This window comes from Nannobrachium achirus (assembly GCF_963921795.1).
Source record: "Nannobrachium achirus genome assembly, chromosome: 14".
In the NCBI taxonomy this organism is placed as follows: domain Eukaryota; kingdom Metazoa; phylum Chordata; class Actinopteri; order Myctophiformes; family Myctophidae; genus Nannobrachium; species Nannobrachium achirus.
Window position 1 is genome coordinate 52,233,707 of NC_137821.1, and position 13,827 is coordinate 52,247,533.

At 41.7% G+C, this 13,827-nt stretch overlaps 1 protein-coding gene across 1 annotated transcript in view; it reads right to left on the bottom strand.

The window, feature by feature from the left end:
• slc12a6 (solute carrier family 12 member 6) overlaps positions 1 to 13,827 on the bottom strand; it is a 104,665-nt gene that overhangs the window by 52,819 nt on the left and 38,019 nt on the right. The window contains exons 6-7 of the mRNA XM_080742202.1: positions 13,732 to 13,786; positions 2,675 to 2,805 (exon numbers count right to left, since the gene is read on the bottom strand). Of these exons, the coding sequence (XP_080598328.1) occupies positions 2,675 to 2,805; positions 13,732 to 13,786 (186 nt within the window). The remainder of the gene's footprint in view (positions 1 to 2,674; positions 2,806 to 13,731; positions 13,787 to 13,827) is intronic.

Genomic DNA, 13,827 nt, shown 5'->3' on the forward strand with positions numbered 1-13,827 from the left:
ACAATCTAGTGACAAAAGTGCGTTCCAGATCTAACACTTATTCTTAACCTTGTGCTCAATGATTTGTTTTAAAGTAAACTGTCTCTACTATTCCCAGGAGGGACGGTGCAATAGATTCTGTGGTTCCTGTTCCCAACTCCAGTCCACATGGACCCACGCCACTCCTCCTGGGTTTTCTTTTCTAATCATCGTCTGTCGACCACAGTCGAGATAAAAGACATTCTGGTTTTATCTCCCAATGCGTTGGTCCATATCTTCCACTTGGGAGACCAGTGCACATAGCAATAGCATCTACATTGCTATTTTATTTATGTTTTATCGCACAACTTTGCAACCCATTTTTCACCCGGTGTCAATTATCTAATAATCCTGGGCGCTACACTCCCTCTGCCAACCTGGGGAGAGCAACGGACTGACCTCATGCTTCCTTCTATGCATGAGGAGTCCAAGTCTTTTCACCTGGGGGGAGTTTCTCTGGTTGGACATAGCGTGGAAGGAACAAGTTATTCCAACCAGTTCGTTTCCCCTCCATCAGGCGCCCCGGCTGGCCAGGGGGAGGCAGTATAGAGACCACAGGATTACTGCATGTTCTTTTTTGTGAGGGTACCTACCTACCCTCGCAGACACATTGCTATTTTAGGCATTTTGGGGGCTTTAAAAGAGATCTGAGCACTCAAAAAATGTGGAGGAGAGGAAGTCAAGTAAAAACAAAGTGTGTATTTTATAAAATTACTAACATGTTTCGACCGGTTTGGTCTTCATCGGGGCGAGAACTGCAAAATAATGTTGTGCTTTTCTGCCTTCATTCAGATAGTACAGTGATGCGTGACAGGAAACAGGACGAGAGAGAGAGACGGGGAATGACACGCAGCAAAGGTATTCGGGCTAGGGAATCAAACCCACGACTCGTGGGGCGCCTGCTGGCCTACTGGTCCAGGTGCATACCACATAGGCATTGCCGGATTGATGCCTGACGGCGTCGCCGGTTCGAGTCCCGATCCGGACGACCTTTGCCGCATGTCACTCCCCGTCTCTCCCCCCATTTTCTGTCAGTCGTCCAATCCAATAAAGGCATAAAAGCCCAAAAAAAACAAATTTTTAAACCCGCGACTCGTTGTCAGACTGCATCGGAGCCTATATGTGGTATGCGCCTTAACCGCTAGGCCGTCGGCACCCCAGCAGCGTCTAACCCCAAAAGGGTTGGGGAAATCTCGCTTTTGCGAACGCCCATCATTTCGACCGGAGGGTTAGCGACTCACTCCACGGAGGTTAAGGTTAGGGTGAGGGTTAGAGTCGGGTGTCGAAAAGATGACATGTAGTAACAGCGACACGCTCCCAAAGGGTTCCCAGATTGAAAGGCATAGTTACATATAGGGGTTCTAGGTCTAAATGGGTTAACCTCCTAGATTGTGTGCCGTAACACGAAGACTCACCTCTTCAGACTGCTTCTCAACTCCTAGCACTTCACTCTCCCTGTACCCCTTCTTGCCACCTCCTCTCATGACTGATGCTAACAACTGACCAGGATACATAGGGCAACTATGCAGACATGTACTGTATCGTTCAAGTGTCTTTTTTGTCTTTCTCGACCACAAATGTTAAGACAGTGATTAAGATCTTAAGCATGTTACTTAAACAGATGCTAGGTGAATTGTTTACCTGGTATCCTAGTTCCTTGAGGCACCACGCTGTTCATTCTGCATTCTACTTATGTGATTAGTTACCTTGTTTACTGTAGGTCGCTCTGTATGAGAGCGTCCCTATGCCAAAACTGTAATTGTAATCAAATCACCATAATCCAGTAAGGGAAGGAATGTGGCCTCAACCAGTTCTTTCTTGAAAAGTAAAAACGAAATACTTCAATTTGACATCCCTGCTAGGTTACAATGCCTGCAGAAACACATCGTTTTGACTTTTCAATGTATTTTTATGTTTACATTAATTAGCTTTTAAGCGTGTTAGTTTCGTTTAGTTTTTAGTTGTGAAAAGGCTTAGTTACTTTTAATTTGTTTTAATGTTCGTATTGAATAAGGTGTTTGTCAGGTGTGAGATAAAAAAAGTTCAGGAAAATAGTGTGAAAAAGCATTGCATTATGGCACGTTTTGAGGTTCTAGATCAGCTATTTTCGCAGTGTTTTAAGACAAATATTGGCTACTGAAGACTAAAACAGACATTTTCTTGATGACTTTACTTTTGATTACTAATCGTTTTTTAGTTTTTTGGGGTAGCAAAGCTTCATTTTGATTTTGATTTCAGCTAACGATGCACATAACTCAGATATTTGCTTCTGGGGGGTCCCTGGAACAACATATTTTGAGATGGGGGTCTGCTGCCAAATACATGTAATTTCGGGGGTCCTTCACATGAAAAAGTTTGAGAACCACTGATTTAGAAGGATTTGGAAGAAATGTATAGAATCGGGTCGAAATATTCAAAGACTGGCACACATTTTCAGGATCTTTCTAAAATAGCAGATCTACAAGCTCGCAGCGCGGCACTCGGTGCCGCGCTGTGAGCTTGTAGATCTGCTATTTTTTATAGTTAAAGCATAAAATAATGGTTAAAGTAATGGGCCTTAAATGGGTTAACGTTTTGTGTGTTAAAAGCTTCGTTTTTCAGCTTAACAACACGCGACACTGGCGCGCGGGCCGAGTACAAATCGCGCCTTACCCACCAGCAAGATCTCGATGGCTCCCAGGATGTACATGGAGCCGGCGAAGGTGGTGCCCAGGTAGAAGCAGAGGCCCACCGCCCCGCCGAACTCCGGACCCAGAGAACGGCTGATCATGAAGTAGGAGCCGCCAGCTGGAATGGAGAGAGGGAGGGAGAGAGAGAGAGACAGACAGAGAGAAGGGGGTAAAGAGGGAAAAGGGGTGATAAAAAGCGGAGAGAGCGAGATGATAAAATACAGAAAGGGAGAGACAGGTAGATAGAGAATGGTGAAGAGGGCAGAGCGAGAGAGAGGAGAGATAGAAGGTAAAAGACAGATTGGAAAGAGAAAGAGAAGAGAGGGAGACAGAATAATAGTGGCATGGGAAGAGGAGAAGAAGAGATATGGCAGAGATGAAGAGACAGAGAGGGGGATGAATGGTTAGTAACATTGTGATGTTAGGAGTGGGGCGAGAGAGAGAGAGAGAGAGAGAGAGAGAGAGAGAGAGAGAGAGAGAGAGAGAGAGAGAGAGAGAGAGAGAGAGAGGTTGTGTGTGTGTGTGTAGAGGACTGCTGATGAGCGAAGGCATTCTATGCTTGGAGAAATAAGCATAATGTTAAAGCTATGTGACAAAAGACACTGGAGAAAGAAGACAGACCAGCCCTTGGACAAATAGAGAGGTTTTTGAAGCATTTGCATTTGTTTCAGGTCCCCCTGGAGAACCAGATGGGTGGAGTTTACCACATACTGTTTGTTAGGACATTTAAGATTGGGCGTCAAGGTGCGTTTTTCGGATACAGGAAAGTGCACAGATGTAACCCAGCAAGCACGGTCAGGACCTGGACCAATCAGTGACGTCTCGATTGGGGTCAGATCATGTCAAACCATGACTAGCCAGATCTGGTCTAGAATATCACCTGATTTCAACCAACATAAATCCCGCCCATGAAAACTGACGTCCTGGATTAATCTAGTCAGATATGTCCCAGAATATAACATTATATGCTCATTTTTCAACCAACATTACAAAAATAACAATAATCCTATAGTCCATATGACGTCCTGGTAATGACGTCAAGATCATCCCCATATGGGCTGTGGTCTGGCCTAGTAGTCACCGGAGGACGTTATCATAACATCATCATGACTTCATTTGGCTTGCTGGAAACTGAATTTCCCCCTTGGGATAATAAAGGTATCTATCTATCTATCTATCTATCTATCTATCTATCTATCTATCTAAACATTCTTTACTTCCCCATACACTCTGAACAGTCCCACGAGGCAAAAAGACACCAACCATCTGATTCTTCAAAGCGGATGTAAACAAATGCAAAGAACGATTACTATTTGACCATGTTCCGACACAGACAATAAGGAATAATGCAGACATTACAGATTTACTGCGAAGTGTGGAAGTGTCAAGTCTGAGTTAGTTTCTGAGAAGCTCCCAACTGAGTTGTCATGCCGAGAGACTGATCGACCTGTATGATTCACAAGTGCAGTGACAGACATCTAGAAACATTATAGGGAAACCCCAGCGACTTTTAACCTGAATCCTACCATTCTAGTGTGAGAAGGATATTGTCACTGTCTCCAAGTTTCAAATGTGTATGTTTTATCATAAAGTAAAGCATGGCTTCATCACACAAGACTGTCGCACAAAAAACACTATTTTATCTTCAAATGGCAATACAAAACGTACGGTTTTGGACATACTACAAGGTGTCCACCACAATATGTGAGACTGGAGACTATGTGTTGTTTGTACGTACCGGTAGGCTACAGATATACTCATAGCCGTAGAGTGGGCAGAAAGAGGCCTTCTGGTAATCAGAAAGTCACTGATTCGACCTTCAGCTCACCTATTTACGACATGTCAAAAAATGTCCCTGAACAAGACACTTCACCCCTATCACCTCCTGGGTGAAGGCAGAAAAGCAATTTACACTCATCGGAGATGACATAATACTCCCCTTTTCTTTTCGTTAAGATTGTCATGTAAAGCACTGTTTCCCAAACACTGGGTCGGGAACCATTTGTGGGTCGCGGACGCGGATACATTTTTATGGATCCCATAATTTTTTGTTTCCTACATTTTGTTTTTAATTGCGACCGAAGGTCGCAGTTTAGTATGTGAACGGTCACAGCTTGTCCGTATGTATCTCTGTCTATAACGCCTGACACTGTGGTTCTATGGGTTTGTCGCTCTGACATCATGCTCTGATGTCACTGTGTGCCAGGGGAACCACTCTTAACAGAATGGGTTTGCCGCTCTGACATCACGCTCTGGCTTCACTGTGATGTCACACTAACAGAATCCCTTTCATGCCTCTACATGGAGTTCCCTGATGTCATCAATATTAAGCCTGTATCTAACAGGACTTCATATGGGAATGCCCATATAAGGAGGCCACATCGGCCACATTAACGGCTGGTTCTACAGACAGGGATCTCCATGTATGGGCATGAAATGGTAAGATGTAAGATGTCATAGACTTCATAGGACTTTCACATAACGAATAACTGTGTAAGCATGTTTGGGCTATCACAGCATTTTGCCATGACTGAAAGAAATCATTAACCCATTTAGGCCTAGAAATGATTGAATGCTTTAACCAGTGAAAAATAGCAGATATACAAGCTCACAGCGCGGCACCGAGTGCCGCGCTGCGAGCTTGTAGATCTGCTATTTTTGAAAAAGTCGTGAAAATGTGTGCAAATCTTCGAATATATGTATTTTCAAAGCGAACGTTTGTAAATCAAATTTTGCTTCTGGGTGGTCCCTGGAACTAGATATTTTGAGATGGGGGTCCGTGGCCAAATACATATCATTTTGGGAGTCCTTCACATGAAAAGTTTTGAGAACCACTGACATAGTAGTCTCTCAAGAACAGGCTAACTGAGCTCCAGTCAAGTGAAAAGGACCTTTTCTCTGACGATGGCTGGCCAGATTGCTGACATAGAAACATAGGTTTTTTTCCAAAAATCTTAGAAGGATTCAAAAGACACTTATAGAATCGGGTCAAAATTCTAATTTTCACGATTTTTCAAAAATGGCAGATCTACAAGCTCGCAGCGCGGCACTCGGTGCCGCGCTGTGAGCTTGTATATCTGCTATTTTTCAATAGTTAAAGCATAAAATATTGCGTCATATTGTGTTCAGGCCTAAATGGGTTAAAGGTTGCCCTTCCTTCTGCATTTACAATCTTGACAATCAACTATCAACTCCCATCTGAGAGCAAATGGGGGGAAATGTGAGGGATGAGAAATAGGGCTGCAACTAACGATTATTTTCATAATCAATTAATCAATTAAAGTTGATTATTTAACCCATTTAGGCCTGAACACATTATGACGCAATATTTTATGCTTTAAATATAAAAAAATAGCAGATATACAAGCTCACAGCGCGGCACCGAGTGCCGCGCTGCAAGCTTGTAGATCTGCTATTTTTAAAAAATCGTGAAAATTAGAATTTGACCCGATTCTATAAGTGTCTTTTGAATCCTTCTAAGATTTTTGGGGAAAAAAACTATGTTTCTATGTCAGCAATCTGGCCAGCCATCGTCAAAGAAAGGGTCCTTTTCACTTAACTGGAGCTCAGTTAGTCTGTTCTTGAGAGACTACTATGTCAGTGGTTCTCAAACTTTTTCATGTGAAGGACCCCCAAATGATATTTATTTGGCCACGGACCCGCATCTCAAAATATTTAGTTCCAGGGACCACCCAGAAGCAAAATTTTAGTTACAACCGTTCGGTTTGAAAATACATATATTCAAAGATTTGCACACATTTTCATGACTTTTTCAAAAATAGCAGATCTACAAGCTCGCAGCGCGGCACTCGGTGCCGCGCTGTGAGCTTGTATATCTGCTATTTTTCACTGGTTAAAGCATTCAATAATTCTAGGCCTAAATGGGTTAAATGATTAATCGGATTGTGGCACTTATTTAGCTATTACCGTATGAATTAGATTTGAGGTTATTTTAGATATGTTCTTACCAACAAAAGTATATTAAAGATGAATAATTCATTCAAAATGTAGGTTTAAATTAGGTTGCTAATAAAAGACAAACAAACAAAATACCTTTTTCTGACTGCAGACATTAGATTAAAGAATGGCTATATATACATTTGTCACGCTAAAGGTTAACAGTACTCTTTTCAAATAGGTCATTTAAAAATAAATATTTAAGTCATTTATTAAATACAAATTCCAGCAATTAGTTGCCGATTCGATTACAATTACTGAATTGGATGTCAACTAATTTAATAATCGATTTGATTATGGTTAATCGATTAATCGTTGCACCCCTAATGAGAAAAGAGAATGGTGTTTTGTCTGTATGTCTGCTGCCATGAAGGACAATGTTAGAAATCAACACACTACATCACAGTTCATGTTGGTTCTACGTTAAGTGTCAGAACGACACAGGGAGGAGAGTAAGCATTCATCTCACGCTATACTTTGATTATTTCGGGGCCTCTTCTAAGGCTGACAGGGAGTAGGGATGGGACGATATGAACATTTCATATCACGATTATCGTGACAAAAGAAATAGCGATTTACGAAATTATCGTGATAATCAAACTCCATTATCCTGGGGCGGAACATTTGCCAAAAAATAGCAGATCTACTTGTGAGCTTGTAGATCGGCTATTTTTTGGCAAAGACATTTGATAGAGAGAGAGAAAAAGACTGTATCAAGTATGTATATTATAAGTACCTTTTACCAAAGGGTTTAAGTGGTACCGGATATGCAGCTTGGGCAAATAAAAGGTGAACTGATCCCGGTGCATGACGGAGGACGATATCACGATAAATGAAATCGCCACGATACGATTATCGCGAGTGTTTATCACGATAAACGATAACATCGCGTATCGTCCCATCCGGGGGAGCGTCCCATAGCGGGGAGCGGGCGTTTTAGTCAAGTGAGAAGTCAATGGTGAGGTAATTCCACTGGGTTTCAATGTGCGCGCACACACAGACGGAGAGAGAGACAGCGTGAGGGAGAGACAGAGAGAGGGAAAGGCAGGACAAACAGAAACAACACTTGTTAGAATAACACACAGTGCAGTATATACACATAGGGCTGTCACAATTATAACATAATCGTCTAATCGTGATTATTTGACATTATCGCAATTATTTTGTCATAATCGTCATAATCGTGAATGTTGAAAAATAGTGGAAATAGCAGATCTACAAGCTCACAACGCGTCGCATCGCGACGCGTTGTGAGCTTGTAGATCGGCTATTTCCACTATCAATGTTATTTTTTAAGTAGTAAGTTGTCAAATATGTCAGTCATTTCTTTGTATATTTAGGTTGTGTGTCATATCTGCCATATGCAACTTCAAAGAGAGCTGCCAAAATCATTGGCACAGAATTACCACAGCTACACACAATCTATAACACACGCTGTAAGAAAAAGACAGAGAACATCTTAAAGGACAGCTGTCATCCCGCCCATTCCCTGTTCTATCTCCTCCCATCCAAAAAACGTTACCAGAGCATCAAATCTCACACCACCCGTTTCAGTAATAGTTTTTATGCTCAAGCAATCAGGATGCTTAACGAAGAGATGGAAGCGAGACGTAGGTAGTCATGTGCAATATACGCAGTTTTTAAACTGTACACTGTTACACTGTATGGTTGTTTTGTTGTTTTTGGGTTGTCCTGGGTGACCTGTTGTTGTCTTGTTTTTTTGTATGTAATAAGGCTGAGAGTGCCCTTGGCACAAGCATTTCATTGTATGTCTATACCTGTATGGATATGCATTTGACTAATAAACCTGAACCTGAACCTGAACCTGAAAGCCTAAAAGCCAAACAGAAATGTAATTATCAACGACAAAAACACAATTAAATCGTTAATCGCCAATTATTTGAGTGACAATTAATCGTCATGTAAAATGTCATATCGTGAGAGCCCTATATACACACACACCAAATAACAGTATTATGGATGTGCGTGCAAGGGAGGAAGTGGAAACCTAGAACTAGAATGAATAGAACGAGAACTGACGTGGTTGAAATTAAGGCCGTCACGATTCTCGATTCCAACCGAAAACTTATCGAAATTAACGTTCAATTCAGTGAATCGAGTTGACACAGATAGAGAGAGCGCATTACTTTCCATTTCACCATGGCCACTGCTGAAGTCATCAGCGATGATGATGATTATAATACACGAACGGAAGAATTGGAAAACCCTTCAAAAGTGTGGAAATATTCTGTCTTCCCTGTGAGATTTGGGCGCGTCGTTGACAAAACGGCTACCGTTTGTCTATTATGCTCCACACGAGTGCCGTTGCTATTCTCATTCTCATTCGTTATAATTCAAATAAAGTGACTTATTGAGTGGTTTAAGTGAGTATTAACTCTCAAATACCTGGAACGCGCCCGAGTCGCGTTAGATTTGAACCGCTTTAATAGGGATGGGCCGAAAGCAAAATTCTTGGCCGAAACCGAATACCGAATACTGGAAACATTCCACCGAATACCGAATACCGAATAGCCGAATAATACATGTATATAATTTATTTTGTATAATAAATGTTTGTACCATTGCTGTACCTTTGTTGTAAAGCTACCTGATTATGGCAAACCCTAACTTAAATAATAATCACCATATGGTTCCATAAAACATTTATTTCTCACTTTTGAATGCACACATAACAAAATAAAATATTTTCTCTTTGCAATGTTAGCATAAAACAAAGTCAAAATAGTGCAACTATTTCTGTAGTATCCTACAGAGATAAAAGTGCATCAGAACAAGGTGCTTAAAACTGCAGAATGATCTAGGCCTACAACAACATATTATTGTAAACACAAGGGCTGTAACAGCCAGGCCTTCAACAACAAATGCACATACTGTATGTTGCAAAATGATCTAGGGCCCAGGGGTCCTCAAATACAAATCGTGAAAGTCCAGAAATATTTTTTTGAAACAGGTCCAGGTCCGAAAAAAAGGCGAAGGCGAAATAAGGCGGATACATTTATACAGTATGTACTGTATGTATGTATGTTTATTATAATCATTAGAATTGTTTATTTTAATTATTATTATTATTATTTGGAACTTTGGAAATCTCAGTTGGAACTGTTACCCCTGCTACCTGATGCTGGATAAGCGGTTGAAGATGGATGGATGGATGAATGGATAATTATTTATGCATGTAGAGTAGGCTACATTATTTACATTTATTGTGTAGCAATAAAACACTGGCTTATAGTTTAATTATTGGAAACTAAAGAGCATAAATGCAATATTAGGCTTGTCGTTCAGAATGGAAAATAAAGTGGAACTTAGCGTGAGGGGGAGAGGATTACTTGACATTCAGTTAGTTGACACACGTACTGCACAAGCCAGACTGACTGTGCTGATTGACTATGTCAAATGACCAGTCAAATCAGGGTCAACGAGTCATAGTTATTAACCTAACACAGCCTAGGATAGCTGGCAATAATATGCGACGACACATCACATTGCTAAAGACGCATGATCACGCATCGCGAGTTTCGCGACCATTTCTCGTCTAATGCAAGCAGTTGGAGCCTTACATCGTGGATATTAATGTGTTGCTGTTGTCCTCTCCAATTGAACAGCCAAAGGTAGAAGATCTCTAAGTTATTAATCCAGTGGGAGCAATGGTTTCCAAGAGGTTTTAGCAACTTTTTTCAGGCAGCGAGCGGCATGAGTGTGTGGAGAGGAGAGGGGAGGGGGGGGAGCAGCATGGAGAGCAGACTGCGTCGGAGACTCGGAGGGAAGGAAAACCTTTGATCTACAAGCCCACAGCACGTTGCACCCGCGACGCTTTGTGGGCTTGCAAATTGGCGTAGGGGTGTGTCTTGTGAGCCTGTGTATGTGTTTGAGCGAATGAGCACAATCAGCACATACACACCCACGCACACACAAACACACATCACACACAGTCAGTCCGATCGTCAGATACAACTGTGCGGAGATTTCTCAGAAATGTGCCGCGGTCCGGACATGGACTGCGGTCCGCCTATTGAGGACCCCTGACCCTGTCCTTCACACTATTCGGTGCTCAACTATTCGGTTTTAAAAGCTATCCAGCCGAAAACCGAAAATGCATTTTTAGCCATTTTCGGCCGAAAATTTTCGGTGCCGAATATTCGGCCTCATCCCTACGCTTTAACCATTATTTTATGCTTTAACTATTGAAAAATAGCAGATATACAAGCTCACAGCGCGGCACCGAGTGCACCGAGTGCCGCGCTGCAAGCTTGTAGATCTGCTATTTTTGAAAAATCGTGAAAATGAGTGCAAGTCTTTGAATATATTTGACCCGATCTTTGACCCAACTTCCAAATCCTTCTTCTAAATCATGATGTTCTCAAACTTTTTCATGTCAAGGACCCCCAAAATTACATGTATTTGGCCACGGAGCCCCATCTCAAAATATGTTGTTCCAGGGACCACCCAGAAGCAAATATTAAAGTTACAAATGTTAGCTTTTAAGTAGATATATTCATAGACTTGCAAAAAAAATCATGATTTTTCAAAAATAGCAGATCTACAAGCTCGCAGTGCGGCACTCGGTGCCGCGCTGTGAGCTTGTATATCTGCTATTTTTCAGTAGTTAAAGCAGTCAATAATCCTAGGCCTAAATGGGTTAAGTGTTTTTGGCCTGCTGGTCCAGGTGTATACCACATAGGCATTGATGCCTGGCGGCGTCCCCAGTTCGATTCCCTGTCCGGACAACCTTTGCCGCGTCTCTCCCCCCATTTCCTGTCAGTTTACTATCCTATCAATAAAGGCATAAAAGCCCAAAAACTAAACTTTAAAAAATAACTGCCTTAGTGCTGAAAAAAGTAGTTTTTTTTAAAGAATAGTATATCGTATCACAAATCGAATCAAATTGTGGCCTTAACTCTTTTAGTGCTAAAACCAAATATTTTCGGTTCTTTTTTTCATTCCAATACTATTTTTTTTTTGCTATTTTACTTACCCCGAGCTGCTAGTAGCGACGCGGGTGGTCCTGGCTCGTCCATCGCCTTCCAACGAGCCATGCTACGATTGCGAGCCATGCTACATGCGACGATTTATTCCATTGAAAATGGTTTAGAATAAAGTTTAGAGCCCCCCCCCAAAAAACGCTATTTTTGCAAGACGTATTAACGTTTACAAAAACCGAAAATGTTCGGTTCCTTTAATAAAATGAATTAAATAATCGGAGGCCTCAACAAAGCCCCGGTCTAGCCCTGGATCCAAGCCGCCTACCAAGCTCTCTTTCCACCGGCCCGTAATCGGGTAATGTCGCCGAAACGCGCCGCCCAAAACAATACAAAGTCCCATCTTTAGAGGTCATTTTCTCTGAACTGTGTTCCTAGTGCATCAGAAAAGTTTTTTTTGCGGCTGAATAGCTTCAGATCGGTCTTCTAAAAAATAAAACAGTCGATTGCTAACTGTTAGCTCTCGGCCTCCATTTCACGTTCATAACACTGTATGCGGAAAAAACACAAGCCACTTCTTCGTGGTTAACCGGATGTTACTATGAAGCCTTATGGAGTGGCTGGCACTCTAGCGGCCACTTGCGGCCCCTGGCAGTCATCGTGTTAAAATCGTCAAATTGAATTGAGGTTTAGGCGTATCGTGACAGCTTTAGTTCAATTCAATGTTCCTTCCAAGACGGTAAATTCAAGATGAGTTCTGTGTCAGTTCCCAGAGTGGTTAAAACATCAAGAATAACATTATTTATTATCTGCCTAACGGATATTCTCTCGTGACATGCTGTATCTTAGGGGGAAAGATTTATACACCTTTACGTACTGTAATGTGACATAAATGAAAGGTTGCTGCTGTAAAGGATCAATACATTTCAGGGGTGTCGTGCATGAAAAGGTTATTTACAGGGGTGACGTGAGACAAAAAAGGTCTGAGAACCACTGGGTCTGTGGAGATAAGCATTCGCCACTTTCCCCACTGGGGCAGGAGAAGGAGCCAGCGAAACACCAAAGCAGTGTGATGTTTTTGGTGTGACAGAATGGCAGCTGTACCACCACAGAAGGAGCCGTCTCACCGGAAGCACGCTGTGCTCTGAAAGGAGGCAGGACACACTACTATCCCATTTAGGCCTAGAATGATGTAATGCTTTGAAAAATAGCAGATATACAAGCTAACAGAGAGCTTGTAGATCTGCCATTTTTGAAAAGTCGCAAAAAGGTAGAGCAAATCTTTGAATGTTATGTCATTTTAAAGCGAACATTTGTAACAAACTTCTGGGGGTCCCTGGAACTAAATATTTTTAGATGTTTCTATATAGGGTCTTTTTTTTTTTAAACCTTAGAAGGATTTAGAAGACACTTATAGAATCGGGTCAAAATATTCAAAGATGTGCACAAATGTTCATGATTTTTCAAAAATAGCAGATCTACAAGCTCACAGCGCGGCACTCGGTGCTATTTTAGAAATGAGGCTATGGTAACCTAGTTTTGCCATCCCCTATTTCTTTCTGAAGTGTCGGTGGCGGCCATGTCAAGTGCAGTCAAGAAGGAAATGTAATGACAGAGGCAGCTCAGTTAAAGGTGATACACCATGAAATTTCACTTTTCCTATTTTAAAACCTTTTTTTGGGGTCCCACTAGCACCTTCTATCCTCACAAAGTCCCAATTCTGACCGTTGTGTCTTTCTCTGGTTTTGAGAAGGCGAAGGTTAAAAGTATCCCACGGGTTCTCAAAACAGGCTATCCAGATTTGCTGCCGATTGTGACGTCATCATAAAAAAAAGAAAAATTCAAAAAATGTTGTTTTTTTTTGTTAAAAAAAAAAAAGAAAAAAAAATGTTTTTCAAAAAGATTTTGGGGGGGGTGGCGCAGTTCAGGCCAAAGGTGGTACTGCAGCTGAAATGCTCTGAGAGCCATTCAAAAATGAGAGAGGCTCTCTATTCAGGAGTGGGAATTTAGCCTCAAACCTTTTGAAAAACGTTTTTGGGACATAAACAATATGACATAAATACTTTTTAAATGCATGGTGTATCACCTTTAAGTGTCTTTTCTATTCATTCCAATTCTACGTGACAGATATGGGTGGTGGGGTTTACCTGGTACTACTCCATTAGTGGCGATGGCACTCATTGATATGGCTGTCAGCAGTGTCTGGAGAGAGACAGACAGACAGACAGACAGACAGACAGACA